General features: G+C 54.8%; 1 protein-coding gene across 1 annotated transcript in view; it reads left to right on the top strand.

The window, feature by feature from the left end:
- The first annotated feature begins 1,061 nt into the window (after nucleotides 1-1,061).
- The window catches only part of RTN4RL2 (reticulon 4 receptor like 2), a 17,641-nt gene continuing 2,223 nt past the window's right edge, over nucleotides 1,062-16,479 (top strand). The window contains exons 1-2 of the mRNA XM_017498967.2: nucleotides 1,062-1,488; nucleotides 8,021-8,502. Of these exons, the coding sequence (XP_017354456.1) occupies nucleotides 1,458-1,488; nucleotides 8,021-8,502 (513 nt within the window). The 5' untranslated portion in view covers nucleotides 1,062-1,457. The remainder of the gene's footprint in view (nucleotides 1,489-8,020; nucleotides 8,503-16,479) is intronic.

Here is a 16,479-nt window from a genome sequence, read left to right as displayed (position 1 = left end):
CGCAGCCCCAACCCAGCCCGCTATGCCGGGCCACGGTACCCGAAGCCGCTCCCCTGAGGGCCCCGAGCCTAGCCCACGCCGGGGCGGCTCGGCGGACGCGATGGGCGGAGTCGAGACCTGGGTCAACAGCCCCGCAGCCTTTGTAGGGAAGCGCCTAGATCACGGGTCGGCTGAGACCGCTCGGAACCAGGCCACCAAGGGCCAGAGGGGCTCCAGTGAGGCCAGATCCGTCCCTCTTTAATAGGGGGTAGAGGAAGTTCGCGAGAAGCCAACGGTCTCCTGCCCAACTTTGGGTCCTCTCTTGCGCCCCCGTGGGGGATAAGATCTCCCCTCCCAGACACATCACACATACACATAAAAACGCACATCCTCGCACGCGCGCCCAACTCGCACCCGCTCGTAACTGCACTGAGGGCACTCACACCGGGCACTTATTCCCTCTCCACCCATCCCCAAGATCGCAAGCGCAAAACCTCACACAGCCTCACGTTTCCCACCGGCTCAGACATGCACGCTGGCAGGCTCTCAGCGGCTCACCCGTGTGCACACTCACGTGCCCCCCGCTTTCCCAGGCCCGTACAGGGGGTAACGCGCAAGCCTCCTGAGTCACACCTGCACAAGCGTCCCTGCGAGCACGTGCACGCTCACAGGCACTCGATCTTGCACGCAAAAGCTCTGGCATATACTATTCTTATAGTCGCACACTGGGCTTGAGGTCTGGGAATGGAAGGAAATGAAATCTTGGAGCGGTCCCAGGGGATAGAAACCTTGAAGACCGGGACACTGGCGCGAGGAACACGGCTGGGGGCCGGGGCAGGTGTGACCCATAAGCTCATCTTCTCCTGGAAAGTTGGGAGGAGGGAACAGAGCAAGTCCACGGCGTTCCCCTCAACTACCGCACTCCCCCAAGAAGGGATTTCTCTAGAAGCTCGGCGCCGCGAGGACGGTCGAACACAGTCCTCCGGGTCGCTTAAGCGAGGGGAGGAGGCCGGGGTGGAGAGGGTTAGAAAGCCGCTCCCGCCTCCTAGTGGCCAAGAAAGGGTTAAGTCGGAGAGCCAGCAAGCGAGGGAGGAGCCGGGAAGGAGTGGGGGTGGTTGGGAAGAGCTTCCTCGCTGTCCCCACTCTCCCTCGGCTAGCAGCCTGGGCGCAACGGACCGACGGACTGACGGACTCTAGCGCGGACCGCGCAGCTAACGGGGTGCAGGCGCTGGGCGTCGACGGCCAGCCCCAGCCCTCCCCGCCCCGTCGCGCCCCGCCCCGTCCCGTCGGGGCCGATGGCTCCTCCCGAGGCCCGCAGCCCGGGGGGCGCAGGGTAGAGCGCCGCGGCCCGGCCACGCAGCCCGGGGACTCCCGGGCCCTCCGGAGCCCCGCGGGGTCCCCGCCGTGCACCCGGCGGGCTCAGGGAGCGAGCGGGAGCGCCCTCCCCCCGCTGCCCCTCCCCCGAGCGTCGAGACAAGATGCTGCCCGGGCTCCGGCGCCTGCTGCAAGGTAAGAACCGGCGGCAGGAGGGCGGAGGGCGTCCTGGGGAGAGAAGCAGGGCGTCCCCTTTTTCAGGGATCGAGGGTGGGGCAGTTGGGGGGGGTGGGTAACCTGGGGAAGGGGAAAAGCTTAGCGCTGAGGCCGCGTCCCCGCCCTCAGGGCTGCTCTCAGCAGGAGGGCACTTGGCTGGGAGCCTGCGGGCGCGTGCGGGGAGCTCGTGACCCAGGTGGGACGCAGGGGGCAGGCGAACCCGGCCCGGAGCGGGGAGGGAGGCTCAGGTTCCACCGTCCCGGCTCCACCTGCTCCGGGGGATGCTGAGGACTCGGGCCGGCTGGGGAAGCGCCGACTCAGCAACTCCTCCTGGCCGGTGCCTCAGCACTTTCCAGTCACCTGGGAAGACAGGGGATGTGGGTAGGGGGCTGTCTGGGGAGGTAGGAGGTGCGGAGGGAAACCCAAGTGGCCGTCTTTGGCAGGACAGATGGAGGGCGCTAGAAAGAGGGTAGTTCTACTGATTGAGTGACTGATGAGGGTGTGGACCAGAGATGGGGGGGAGGGGTCAAGGGGAGAGGGATGGGAAGGGGAAGTCAAAGATGGAGAAAGTGGTGAGGGAAGCTGAAAGGAGGAGGGAGATGGAGCGGGGGAAGGGGAGGAGGAGAAGGAATGAAGGTTAGACGGGAAAAGGGAAAATCGTGGAGGGAAATGGGACCCAGGTGAAGACCGAGGAAGGGGGAAGGAGAGGAAAGCCCAGATCAGGGGTGGGGTGGGAAGACGACTAGGCAGGGGGCCCAGAATCCGGGGATGGAGGTAATGGGAAAGAGAATCAAGACTGGGACCCTGGGGGCCGGAATGGAAAAAGAGAATGGAAAAATCAGAAACCAGAGAAGGATGGGGATGGTGGCTAGAGAACGGATAGGGAACCGTGGATGGGAGAGGGGCTGGAGAGGAGGGACAAGGAGGAGGAAGAGAAAGGCTGGGAGAAAAGGACTAGGGCTTGGGGGTGCTGCCCAGGGATGAGACAAAGAGGCTTCTGGTAACCACTTCCACGTGGGAAGCCCTCCGTTCCCAAAGCGCCTGCCTGCCACGGCCCTTCTCTCAGGGAGTGACTGGTGGGCCAGATGGGGGTGCTCTGAGCTCAGGGCCCTGGGGGTGGCTGTGAGGGATGGAGGGTGAGGACTTTGGAGGGGAGTGGCAGCCTCTGAGGGTGGGCACCCAGACTGGCTCCTGTGCTGCCATTTAATTATCCGGTCCGACGTTGGATCCTGCCGCCGCCACCACTGCGGTGGCTGCTTATTTTGGGGTGTTAAATTCTGGCAGAGTGAGAAGCTGTTTGCAGCAGCTCTAAACCTCCGTCACCCGCGTCAGTGCCTCCCCAGGCCCCTGCGTCACTGGCATCACCACCACCTCCATCCCACTCCTCAGCTCCCACCTCCTCAGCCCCTGCCCCCTCAGCATCTGCCCGTGGGCCCTGGCCTTTCCCTGAAGCAGCCTGTTGGATGTGGAGCCCTTGCTTCTCGGCTGGGACCCTGTGCCCCTCCCTCCAGAGCGAGAGGCCTCAGCCGCCTTTCCAGGGAGCATTGTTTCCTGGGACTACTCTGTTCCAGCGACTCTGCCCTGTGGGTGGGTGCGCACCCTGGCTTCTGCCCCCTACCTTGGGTTCCGTTTTCTCCTCCTCAAATTCCTTCTTCTACAGGGGACTCTGGCCCAAAGAGTGGCCTGTGGGCTGAGAACTTTGTTTATGAGCCTTGGTACTCCAAGCTTTGATAGCCAGAGTCCTGGACAGTGGTCCTTCCGTGAACGGATACTTTGGCTCTGGACACTTCAGCCTTCCGGGATCAATATCATGTTCTGGCCTCTCTTGACTCGCTCCCCTGGTCAGTTCTGGCCATATCTTCTGGACAGGGGTCATCTCTTGACTCCCACATGTAATCACTACTCTAGAGCAACCATAACTGGAAGCCAAGGAGATGAGAGTTGCAAAGAGAGCTGGAATCCCTTCCTTCCCTTGACCCTGAGTAGCCAAACAGACTCAGCACTGTGGCTGGCCCAGCCCTAGGCACCTGCGTGCAATTACTGTCCTGCCTTTAGTTTACCTCAAGGGCAGTGTCTCACACATCCAGTCGTGGTTTCTGCGGAGGATGTGGCAGCCTCTTGAAGAAAAGTCAGAGAGTCCCTCTGACATGGGCTTGACGCCCCTCTTTTCGGATCTGGGTTCCACCTTGTACTAGCTGCTTGGCCTAAGGCCAGCGGGTCATGTTTCTGGGGCTCCCTGCCTTCATCTGCAAATTGGGGGCCACAATATTGATCTCCAGGGGGTTGTGTGTGTTGTGTTCCTGTATAAAGAAATTAACGTATAAATGCAGTGCCCGGCACAAAACAGGTGCTTCCTGGTTTCCTCCTACCCTGCTCACTCTCCCCTGCAGCTGTAGCCATCCCCCGCTGGCTTTAGAGGAGGGGTGCGCAGAGAGGGTGGGGGAGCTGCTACAAAGGGCTTTCCTCTGCCCATGAAGTAGTGGAGGGCAGAAGTGAAGGCTTCTGAGAAAGACAGTGAAGGCAAGCCGTGGAGACCTGGCTGGGGGTGCTCAGAAGCTGACACTTCCCCTCCCCCATCCTCCGTGGTGCTACCTGTGACGTGAGGGGTCGGCTCTAGGTGGCCACCAAGGTATCCCCTTTCCCAACTCTGACCCTCTGTGCCTCTTGCCCCAGTCTCCACTGGGAATTCACAAAATGAAGGCCAGGAGCAGAGCTGTGGTCCTCGGGAGAGAGAGGCGGAGGCATGGGCCTGAAGGAGTGGTGGTGAGGGGGCGTGAGAACTCGGGGTGGGGAAGGGACGTGGCAGGAAAGAAAAGGGCACACATACTGGGCAGGGCTGGGACCGAGGGTGGGGGAGGGAGGGAAAGGCACAGCTCTCTAGTCCTCCAACCCTCCCCAAGTCCCGCCACCTCTGCCCTGGAGTGCTCGCTCCAGCCCCAGCGGGCCTGGGGGCAGTGAAGCCCAGAGCCCCCCACCCTCCCCTCCTCCTTGCCTCCAGTGAGAGCCGCAGCCTGAATTATGGATGAGGCTCCTTGGGTTACAGCAGCTTTGCACGGCAGTGGCAAAGGCCAGAAATGGCAACAGAGTCACTGTTCTGCAGTAGCTGTCATGGAGGGCCCCCCCACACAACACTGGGTCCCTCTTGAGATAGCCTGCAGGGACCACTATCACGGGCTGGAGGAGGTGAGCCCTGGTTGGGGGAGACATGGGAAGAAGACAGAAGGAGTGTGGGGAAAGAGAAGAGGGCTAATGTGGGCAGGTGAGGGACAGGAGGGTCTAGGGGAAGAAGGAGGGGTGGGCGCCCTTGCTAGCTCCTACAGAGTTTACCCTCCAGGCTGGAAGGGACCCTGGTGCCAGGGGAGTGGGCACTGACTCTGGGGCCCTCTGAGATTGCACATCCTTCCCTCTACCTCTCCTGGGGCAGCGGTCAGTCCGGAAGCTGGGGAAGAGCTCTGTAATCCTCCAGGGGCTGGCAGCCATCAGAGCTCACACTCTGGTGAGCTTGTGGAAGGGGTAGGATTAAGGGATCAGAGAGGGATTTGGCTTCTTTTGGTGTCAAGTCCTTAGGGAGGTGGAGCTCAGAGGGTGACTCTGACAGAAAGAGAAGTGCCCTGGCTGGGCATCAAGAGACTTTTCTGGTCCTTGCCCTGCCAGCACTTTGCTGTGTGACCTTGGGTAAGTCACTTGCTTTCTCTGAGCTCCAATCATCACTTCAGTAGAACAGATGCTTGAACCAGAGGAGTCGAGGGGACCTTTCCAGCTTTGAAATCTCCAGTTCTAAGCCCCAAAACTCAACCCTCATGAAACCCTCTGGGGTCCCCCCTGTGCTTCCACACCCCACCTCTGCCTGGTTCACATGAGGGGTGAGAGACACTGCTCCTCCACCCCACGTGGGTCTGAGAAACTCGGGAGGAGAAAGTAATCGTGAAACGCCGCACGGGGGAGGGGTGAGAAGGGCCGAGAAGCGCGGAGGTGGTGTGAAGGAATGGAACAGCAGCGGCTGTGTCACTGAGTATTACATCACACCCAGCCTACACACGCACGGGGCCCGGCGCTCACACACACGCGGAGGATAGCCAGCACGCACCGACGCAGCGCCAGGAGGGGCCGGGGACACTCACAGGGGTTGGGGGGGCCAAAATCGAGGAACAGCACAGCACACCAGGGGTGTGGGTCCTCCACCCACACCTGTGTGCTCCCCCCTCTGGAGTTGGAACACCAGGGCATCTGGATGCCAGCGCCACACTCGGGGCCTGTCAGTACCACGAGTGCACACCTGGCCCGGCAGCACCACATTTGGCAAGCACCTAGTTCACACCGTAAAAATCACAGACATATACACACACTCACACATACACGGCAACCTCAGGAACGTGACACATCACACACAAAACAACCACTACGCATGTGCAATTGGCAGCCTCAGAGAGCCCACGCTCAAAATCACCAACCTCTCAGTCTGTCCCTGGGTCTCTGAACCCCAAGGAGCCCCAGGATCTCAGGGTCCAGAAACAGGCCTTCTTCCCCCTGCCTTCAAAAGCCTAGGGCATTGCTTGAAGCAGAAGGTGCTCAGTCGCTGTGTTTTCCGGGAAATGACTGCCTGGCTTTGGGGGTGCAGGCTCCCCTTTTCCCCAGGCAAAATTGCCAGAAGAAAATCCCAGGAGTCACCTGGAAATCATAATAAAGTGTAGATGTCAAGCTAGTTCCGGCCTAGAACTTTATCAGCTACAGCGAGGGTAGGAAGGCAAAGGCCAGGGAGGACAGGAGGTCCTGGACCCTGTTAAAGTGTGAGTACAGGCACCTGCACTCCACTCTCTAGCCCCCAGGTTTGCTGAGCCTGCTTTTCCATTGGTATAAGAAGGTTGGATATGATCCAACCTTCGAAAGTTACTTTGGGGAAAAAAAAAAAAAAAAAAAAAAAGCTTTGGCTGGACGCAGTAGCTCATGCCTGCTAATCCCAGCAGTTTGGAAGGCCGAAGTGGGAGGGCTGTTAGAGACCAGCCTGAGCAACATAGTGAGACCCCATCTCTACAAAAATTTAAAAAATTTTAGCTGGGTGCATTGGCACAGGCCTGAGGTCCCAGCTACTCAGAAGGCTGAGGCAGGAGGATCGCTTGAGCCCAGGTGGTCAAAGTAGCAGTAAGCTGTGATCACACCACTGCGCTCCAGCCTGGGCGATGGAGCAGGACCCTACCTCCAAAAGAAAAAAAAATGTTTTTAAGTAACTGCGAATGAAGAGCACCTGGGGTGTAAAATGCAGATTCCCAGGCTGTCCCCCCAGGAATTCTGCATGTTCCCAGGACTGCAGCTGATGATGTCATCTGTGGCTGGTGGCTCCACTTAGAGACCCCACTGAGCTCTGGCCCCTAAGGTCCCTCCTGGCACAGAGAGGCTCTCACTCTGCAAGGGTGAAAAGTACAGGAAAGTAAGGGCAGTGGGCACCAGCAGGCTGGCAAGACTAGACCTCAGGGCGGGTCCATTTGACACGGGCCTCAGGTCCCCACAGGGTCTCAGGTTACTTCCACTCATTCTCCAATGGGGTGACTTTGCCCCCCAGGGGACATTTGGCAATGTCTGGAGACATTTTGGTTGTCACAACTGGAGGCAGGGTGCTGCTGGCATCTAGTGGGTAGAAGACAGAGATGCTGCTAAATGCCTTTTATAGGGCTGCCCCCACAGCAAGGAACTATCCAGCCCAACTGTCAATACCGACGCAAAGAAACTTCCACGTTAGTCTTTTGACATTAATCTCTAGACAAGGTCAAACATGCAACAGTGAAAACAGGAGTGGAAAGGTGATCATTCTTCAAATAATCTTAAATGTGTCACAGTGCTTTCTGCAATGTTCTCTTGGTGTTATTTTTTTAATACACCAGACGCCTCAGAAAGTGGAAGTGGCCAGGCCACTCGAGGCTGTAATGTTGTCCCCTCAGTCCCCCAACATGGGAGCACCAGCGTGCCAGGACTTTATTTTTATTTTTTTATTTTTTCTCCCCAAATCAGGGTCTCGTTGTGTTGCCCAGGCTGGAGTGCCAGGGTGTGATCACTGCTCACCGCAGCCTCAAACTCCTAACCTCAAGCGATCCTCCTGCCTCAGCCTCCCAAGTAGTTGGGGCTACCGGCACGTGCCACCATGCCCGTAGTGGGTCTGAGAAACTCAGGAGGAGAAAGTAATTGTAAAACACTTACTTTTTTCTTTTTTTTTTTTTTTTTTNCAGGCTGGAGTGCAGTAAGCGATCACAGCTTACTGCAACTTTGACCACCTGGGATCAAGCTGATTTTGTTATTTTTATTTTTTCAAAAGACAGGGATCTCCCTATGTTGCCCAGAGAGTCTCAAACTCCTGGCCTCAACCAATCCTCCTGCCTTGGCCTCCTGAAGTACTGGGACTACAGGTGTGAGCCACCCTATTCAGCCGCCCCTAGGTCTTTACCAAGTGGGTGGGCAGGCCCCTGGCTGGCACTCCGGCCCTCCAAGCCCACCTGGTAAGTTTTGCTTCCCCTCCCCACAGCTCCCGCCTCGGCCTGCCTCCTGCTGATGCTCCTGGCCCTGCCCCCGGCAGCCCCCAGCTGCCCCATGCTCTGCACCTGCTACTCATCCCCACCCACCGTGAGCTGCCAGGCCAACAACTTCTCCTCTGTGCCGCTGTCCCTGCCGCCCAGCACTCAGCGACTCTTCCTGCAGAACAACCTCATCCGCACGCTGCGGCCGGGCACCTTCGGGCCCAACTTGCTCACCCTGTGGCTCTTCTCCAACAACCTCTCCACCATCTACCCGGGCACATTCCGCCACTTGCAAGCCCTGGAGGAGCTGGACCTCGGTGACAACCGGCACCTGCGCTCACTGGAGCCCGACACCTTCCAGGGCCTGGAGCGGCTGCAGTCGCTGCATCTGTACCGCTGCCAGCTCAGCAGCCTGCCCGGCAACATCTTCCGAGGCCTGGTCAGCCTGCAGTACCTCTACCTCCAGGAGAACAGCCTGCTCCACCTACAGGTGAGCCTGCCCCTGCGTGCGTGTCCCTCCTCTCTCCCCAGGCCACCCTTCCTGCCTCAGCATCTCCATCTCTCTCTGTCTCTGTCTCTCTTCTAAGTTTCTGTCTCTCTCACATTCTCCAGGGGAGAATTGTCCCTTCTGTCTGTCTCTCCACCTGTTTAGGTCCCTAGCTGCCCCCGTCCCCTCTAACTGTCCACAACTTTCACCTCTCTGCCTCTGCCTGTCTGTCTATCCCTTTCCGTCCATCACTGCCTCTCTCACTAACTTGCCTCCCCCATCTGTCTTCTGCCTCTTCTGTCTGTCTCCCTTCACACACCCACTCCGCACACTCCCCCATGTCTGTCTGCATGTGTGTATCTGTCTCTGTGATCTCACGTGTTTGCCTTCGGGGGACTCTGCCCTCCCCCAGGGTCCCCTGCCCAAAGGCCTTTGCAGCTGCTTTTCTCACCCACCCTCAAGTCTGCCCACATCCCGGGGAAGTAGAGAAGGCAGAGCCATGGCTACTGGCATCCCACAGAAAGTTGCGTTTCTCTCCAATTCACTGAGTAATGGGACGGGAGAAATCCACACCCCTTCTAGATTCCTGTTTTCCAAACCTGTCATCTCAATGCAGGGAAAGGAAAAAAAAGGGTATCTCTGTTATGCAGCTGGAAAATGGACGCTCTGAAAATGGATGGAATAACAGTAATTGTTATTTATTGTTATGATTATTGATCTAATGATAGTTTATTGTTGTTGTTAAGCTGACTGTTTGACACTCAGATCCTTCCACTCCATTTCCCCAGGAAGCAATAACACACCCTCCAAACCACCCTGAGAGAAAATCTTCCCTTTTCTACACAGCCTCTGGCTGGAAGAGGGTGAGAATATCCAAATTCTGCCCTCTCCCTGCTTGCCCCTGGAAGGTGCTTCTTCTGCCTCATCCAGGGCTAGTGCCTAACTAGTTCCCAATCTGCTGGTTGGAAAATCAGGTCAGTGCTGATGAGGCTCATGATGATAACAACAGCCATAACAATGTAACAAACATGTATTGAGCACCCACCACAAGCTAGATGCTAAGAATACAGTAGGTAGTGAACAGATCAGACCCAACTCCCTGCCTTCACAGAGATACCGTTCCCAGGAGGAGGGAAAGGAGTAACATGCACAGTATATTGGAGAAATATGTCTTATGTTATTCTTATTGCTGCATAAATAATGACAGTAGAAATAGTAGCCAACACCACTTAGAGGGCACATGGGGGTCAGCCACTGTGCTGAGCACTTTACACGTATCCACTCTGCCATTGACAAGTGTGTGGCATTTTTTAACCTCCTCAGACCTCAGTTTTCTCATCTGTACAATGGGGGTAGCGAGAGTACCCATCTCCTAGGGATTCTGAAAGCATTACATGCATGAATAATTTGTAAAGCACTTAGAATAGTGCTTGGCATACGGTAAGCGCTATATAAATGCTTGTTAAAATACTATTTTAAAAAAAGAAACGAGCCTTATTTAACATTGGTCTCAGTGAAGTGGCCCAACTTGGACTCCATCCTGAAGATCTGGGTCAACTTCAAGGATTATACTGAGGTCATGAGTGAGTCCCAGAACACACCCTCCATTGCTCCTCTTCCTAAATTTGCCTGGCACCTCGCAGTTGATGAAGAGCACTCAGCCACCTCATCTCACTTCTACAGCCCAGTTGGGAGATTATTTTCACCTCCTTGTTCACAGTGGAGAAGCTGAGGCTGGGGCCCTGAAGACTCTATCGATATAGAGCCGCCTCTAATCATAAATCTTTTCAACCATTGTCGCTGTGACTGGAGGCTTATGCCTTCTCCCCATCACATCGAGCCTCACAACAACCTGGTGGTAGGGACGGTGAGGGACATAAAATGTCTAGGGACATGGAATGAGTATTCCCGAGGCCACACAGCCAGGAAGAGCTGGTGTTTGAGCCTCGTGGTCTGGTACAAGGGGACAGTACTCTGGAGTACAGTTGAGCAGGCTCATTTTTAAAAGCACACACTTTTGACTTTGACCTGACTCAGAAAGAACCAGTTTTGACCTGACTCAGAAAGACCCAGGTTCAAATCCTGGCTCCTATATGACTTTGGATAAATTAACCTCATTTCCTCATGTCCGTTTCCTCATCTCTAAAATGGTAATCAGGATAGTACTTAATAATAATCTTTTTTTTTTGAGATGAAGTCCTACTCTATCGCCCAGGCTGGAGTGCAGTAGAGTGCAGTGGCAGCCTCTGCCTCCCAGGTTCAAGCGATTCTCCTGCCTTGGCCTCCCAAGTAACCGGGATTACAGGCATGCATCACCACGCCCAGCTAATTTTTGTATTTTTTAGTTGAGATGGGTTTCACCATGTTGGCCAAGCTGTTCTCGAACTCCCGACCTCAGGTGATCCACGCGCCTCGGCCTCCCAAAATGCTGGGATTACAGGTGTGAGCCACCATGCCCGGCCAATAATAATCCTTATTTAAGAAGTTTTGTTGTGGGAAAGAAAGTAGGGAAAAGCTGAAGGAAAAAAAAAAAAGTTTTGTAGGCTGGGCATGGTGGCTCACACCTGTAATCCCAGCACTTTGGGAGGCCGAGGCGGGCTGATCGCCTGAGGTGGGGAGTTCGAGACCAGACAAACCAACAAGGAGAAACCCCGTGTATACTAAAAATACAAAATTGGCCGGGTGTGGTAGCACATGCCTGTAATCCCAGCTACTCAAGAGGCTGAGGCAGGAGAATCGCTTGAACCCTGGAGGCAGAGGTTGCGGTGAGCCAAGATGGTGCCATTGCACTCCAGCCTGGGCAACAAGAGCAAAACTCTGTCTTAAAAAAAAAAAAAAAAAAGTTTTGTAAGGATTAAAATGTAAGGCATTTAGCACAAGGCCATACTCTCAAGATATGGGCAGTATAATAATTGCTGCTACTACTACTTCTACTGAGATCAAATACTACTACAAATTATTCATGCATTTAATGCTTTCAGAATCTCCTTATCAATATATATTAGTTGTTTAGGAGGAATTTGGAGTCAGAGGGCCTGAGCTTGAATCCCTGATCTGCTATTTTCTGACTTATTTAACTTTAGGCAGGTTGCTAACCCTCTCTGAACCTCACTTACTTTATCTGTAAACTGGAAATCATGAAAATAATACCTTCCACCAAGAATGGTGTAAATAGGAAATGAGTTAGTGTCTAGAAAGCCCATAGTTCAGGCTGGGCGCGGTGGCTCACGCCTGTAATCCCAGCACTTTGGGAGGCTGAGGAGGGTGGATCATTTGAGGTCAGGAGTTCGAGACCAGCCTGGCCAACATAGTGAAACTCCATTTACTAAAAATACAAAAATTAGCCAGGCATAGTGGCAGGCGCCTGTAATCCCAGCCACTAGGGAGGCTAAGGCAGGAGAATCACTTGAACCTGGGAGGTGGAGGTTGCAGCAAGCCACGATGGCACTACTGCACTCCAGCCTGGGTGACAGAGCAAGACTCCGTCAAAAAAAAAAAAAAAAAAAAACACATAGTTCAGTGCTGAAGAAATCGTGATATTATGACCCCATCCTCCATTGACTCTCAGGCCAAGAACAGCAATCAGGACCTGAGGTCAGCAAGCCTTGGGCAGGGGGGACCTCGGGTGGGCACTGGGTCGTCTGAAATGGGAAGTGTTTGTTCTCCATGCCCCTGGCATGAACAGTACCAGGCATCACAGAAAGGAAGCATCCTCACACCTGGCCCTTTATAGAGGAGATGAAATAAACAGCCTCTGCCTGGTGGAACTGGGCTACGAGTTGCCACAGGCAGGTGAGGAAACGTGGGCTGGGGTGAGATCTGCAGGGTGCAGGTGTGACCCAGGAAGGAGCCAGGCCTGCCCCAAAGGGGAGCTTTAGAGGAAGCTCCACCAGGGGACCACAGCTTTTCAGAATGGGGAAGGTAGACATGGAGATGGGGTTGGGTGGAGGTTCTAAGGGACTGTCTGCTGTATGCCAGGCACCGTGCCAGGTGAGTTCATTCATCAACAGATATTTACTGAATACCTACCACATGCCAGGCAGAGTTCCAGGTGCCAGGGATTCAGGGGAGAATAGACAGAAACAGTAGCCCTGCTTTCCCAGAGCACATTCCCTACTCAAGTGTAGCCAGATGATAAAGACACTTTTCTTTTTTTTTGAGACGGAGTTTTGCTCTCTTGCTTAGGCTGGAGTGCAGTGGCGCAATCTCAGCTTACTTCAACCTCTGCCTCCCAGGTTCAACCGATTCTCCTGTCTCAGCCTCATGAATAGCTGGGATTACAGGCGTGTGCCACCATGCCTGGCTAATTTTTTTATTTTTAGTAGAGACGGGGTTTCACCATGTTGGCCAGGCTGGTCTCGAACTCCTGACCTCAGGTGATCCACCCGCCTCGGCCTCCCAAAGTGCTGGGATTGCAAAGGTGTGAGCCACTGCACTGGGCAGACACTTGTTTTCTCTTTCAATCATTACAGTGGCCTGCATGGTTTTTGTTTGTTTGTTTTGTTTTTGCTTTCGTTTTTGAGACAGAGTCCTGCTGTGTCACCCGGCTAGAATGCAGTGGCACAATCTTGGCTTACTGCAGCCTCAACCTCCTGGGCTCAAGCAATCCCCCAGCTTAGCCTCACCAGTAGCTAGGACCACAGACATGTGCCATGCCCAGTAGTTTTTGTATTTTTGTGGAGATGGGGCTTCACCATGTTGCCCAGGCTGCTCTCGAACTCCACAGCTCAAGCGATCCACCACCCCGGCCTCCCAAAGCAGCTGGCCTGAATGGTTTAAAAGCTCAAGCAGACCGGATCTTAGTTTGAATCCCAGCCACACATCCAATTTGCTCTGTGGCTTTGTGCAAGTTATTTAACCACTGAGCCTCGATGGACCCCTCTGTGACATGGAGATAACCTGTACCTTGGGGAGCAGGGGTTGTGAGAATTAAAGGAGACACTGCTGAGCTCAGCCCAGTGTCCGGCATGGAGTGAGTATCCAATGAATGGTAGCTATCCATTAACATTTACCAGGGAGAACACCCACTGAAGCCCAGCAAAATAACAGCACAGGCCAGTCACCCGGCTAGTAAGGAACATGACCTACAACTGGCCTAGGTCTGTCTGACCCCAGAGTGCACTTGTCCAGAGGTCTCTGGAGTTGGAAGCCACGTTCCATTAGCTGTTGGACCCTAGGCCAGTCACTTCACTTCTCTGAGGCTCCCTCTCCTAATCCGAAACAGAGATAATAATAGTATCCACCTCATAAGGTTGTGACGATGAAGTTACTATATAGGATCTGGGTAGCACAGAGCTTGGTACATGGTAAGAGCTCGATAAGTTACCTGCTTGACAGTGCTGACGCCGATGATGACGATGATCCCCACCACAGACTGATAAGCACTCTGAGCGGGGGTTCCTGGCACAGAGCAGACACTCAGTACAGCTCTGCTGAATGAATGAGGCACATCCCAGAGCTCCCCAATTCATAAAAATCAGATGAGGATGGGATTTTAAAGATCACCTATCCCAAGTCCCTTGTTTCACAGATGAAGAGACTGAGGCCCAGAGAGGTGCTTGGAGCTGTCCAAGGTCACACAGACCAGCAGCTGATTTGATTAGTGTCAGAGCTGAGAGCTGGGAGTTTGGAGGGAAGCAAGGTTAAGAACAGGATGCTGTCAGGGAAGGGGGCAGGGATGCTGCGTTAAGATTCCAAATGGATGCAGAGAGCTGTGAACCGGCCAGGGGGGAGGCAAGGGAAATGTGGTTTTTGAAATGGAAGAGGATGACTTGAGCAGAGGCTCTCAGCCCAGAGGGAGGGGAGATGGGAAGGGGTGGGGAAAGGGCTAGGACTGTGAAAGTCAAGAGCTTATTAATGCATAGAGAACGGTTTTAACGGTGGAGAGAGGAAGGACCGGATTTGAGAGCTACAGTCAAGGAAATGGCAACAGGATTTGGCAACAGCTTGGATGGGGGGAGGGGGCATTGGACCCCAAGGAGGAGGCTCAGAGAAGGGAGGGGCAGGACTTTTTGCAGAGAAACAAAATGAGAGAAGAGGTTGGAATCAAGAAATTCTGTGGGCCAAAAATTGGGGCTGTGGGTCAAAGGCACCTGAATTCCCTAGGATCTCTGACCCTTTCGTCTACTCCTCCTGAACTCCTGAGGTCCCCAAAGTGTGGATTACCCCTGCTCCCTCTCCCCCACCCCCTTATCCATCTTCTGACCATATGTCTCTGGGTGTGTCCCACTCTTGCTGACACTCCATGAAAGGAGGAACCCTATTTAGGTGTTTGAGTGGCAGGGATTCCAAGCCTACCCCCTGGATGGGCCTGGAAGAGAAGAACAAGGGCACCAGGCCATGGTGAGCCAGGTTGAGGCCAGGGAGGTACAAGGAGCCAGCTGGAGGCCGGAGCCAGGATTTGGGGTGGTGGCAGCAGGGGGCGGAGAATGCTGGTGTCAGAGGCAGCTGAGAAGGTTGAGGGGGACGGATCTCAATGTGGCCAAGAGGAGGGCTCTTGGCAGGCTCAGTTCCTGTAGCAAAGAGGGCGGAAGCCAGATGGGAGGGGGCGAGAACATGCAGGAGCACAGGAAGGTGGAGGCTGTGGGTGTGGGCTGGGAGTCAACGCCCTCCCCCAACCTGAGGCCTCCGACCAGGCTCCGGGTGGCAGGCTTGGGGAGAACGGCTCCCCAGGCAGTAAGGGAGGGAGAGCCACAGTCAGGAAACAGCCCCCACCCTCCAGGGTGAGCTGGCCTGAGCAGAATGGATGCTCCTGTTCTGAGAACCGGACCTCCTGGAACCTGCTGACCACAGCGATGCCCTGCACGAGAGGAGAGGACCTCAAGGCAGTGAGGTCAGAGGACTGAAGCCCTGCTCCCCTCCCTGACAAGCCCTTATCTCCCTGAGCCTCAGTGCTCTCCTCTGTAAAAAGTGAGCTGGGCTGATGGGTGCTGCTGCATTAGCTCCCAAGTCAGCTGATCAACAGAATGCCCTGGTACACTGGTTATCATGCAGAGTCCACGAGTCCCCACTGCCACTGTGGGCCACGCCCACCCGTTAATTCTGATCCATAGTTCCAAGATCCTTCCCACACTAACGTGGCCTGATTAGGTGACTCCCTAGCCCCAGGCAGGTGGGACAGTGCCTCGAAGCAGAGTAGTAATGCAACTTGGCCTCCTTCCTCTCCTCTCCCGCTGCCTCTGGGGGTGGAGCTGACATCCTGACCTCCAAAACCCAGCCTAGTAGCAGGACTTTGCTTCCCCCAGTGAGCACCTCTTTTAGAGGAAAGGGACAGGACCCAATTCTAACTGAGCCCCTATTGTCACAGTAACCACCATTTATTGATTGACTATGTACCTGTTAAGGGTACAGTATCAGCATCCCTGCCCCCTTCCCTGACAGCATCCTGTTCTTAACCTTGCCTCCCTCAAAACTCCCAGCTCTTGGCTCTGACAGTAATCAAATCAGCCACTGGGCTGTGTGACCTTGAACAGCTCCAAGCACCTCTCTGGGCCTGGGGTACAGTATCATCCAACCCTCATTTAGCCTGCTGAGGGAGTCATACATAATAAGGAATGTTACACAGACTGAGGAAACTGAGACTCCATGAAGTTAAAACTTGCCTAAAATAACACAGCTAGGGAAAAGGCTAGCTGGATTTCACACTAGGGCTGTAAGGGCTGCACCTGTGGGCTCCATCACTAGACTGACTCCCTGTGTGCCTGGCACGTGCCCAGCACCTCCTTCATATGATCTTTATGTGAACCTTCTTCTGGAATCCTCAGAACAAACCCATGAAGTAGGTATACGCATCCCCATTTTATAGATGAGGAAACAGGCCCAAAGAGATGACGGGCTTGGCCAAGTTAAGAATAATGGCTAACAACGCCGGGCGCGGTGGCTCAAGCCTGTAATCCCAGCACTTTGGGAGGCCGAGGCGGGTGGATCACGAGGTCAAGAGATCGAGACCATCCTGGTCAACATGGTGAAACCCCGTCTCTA

This window comes from Cebus imitator, unplaced genomic scaffold (genome assembly GCF_001604975.1).
Source record: "Cebus imitator isolate Cc_AM_T3 unplaced genomic scaffold, Cebus_imitator-1.0 Scaffold253, whole genome shotgun sequence".
NCBI lineage: Eukaryota > Metazoa > Chordata > Mammalia > Primates > Cebidae > Cebus > Cebus imitator.
Note: the sequence above shows the minus strand (reverse complement) of the source record. Positions and strands in the feature narration are given on the sequence as shown.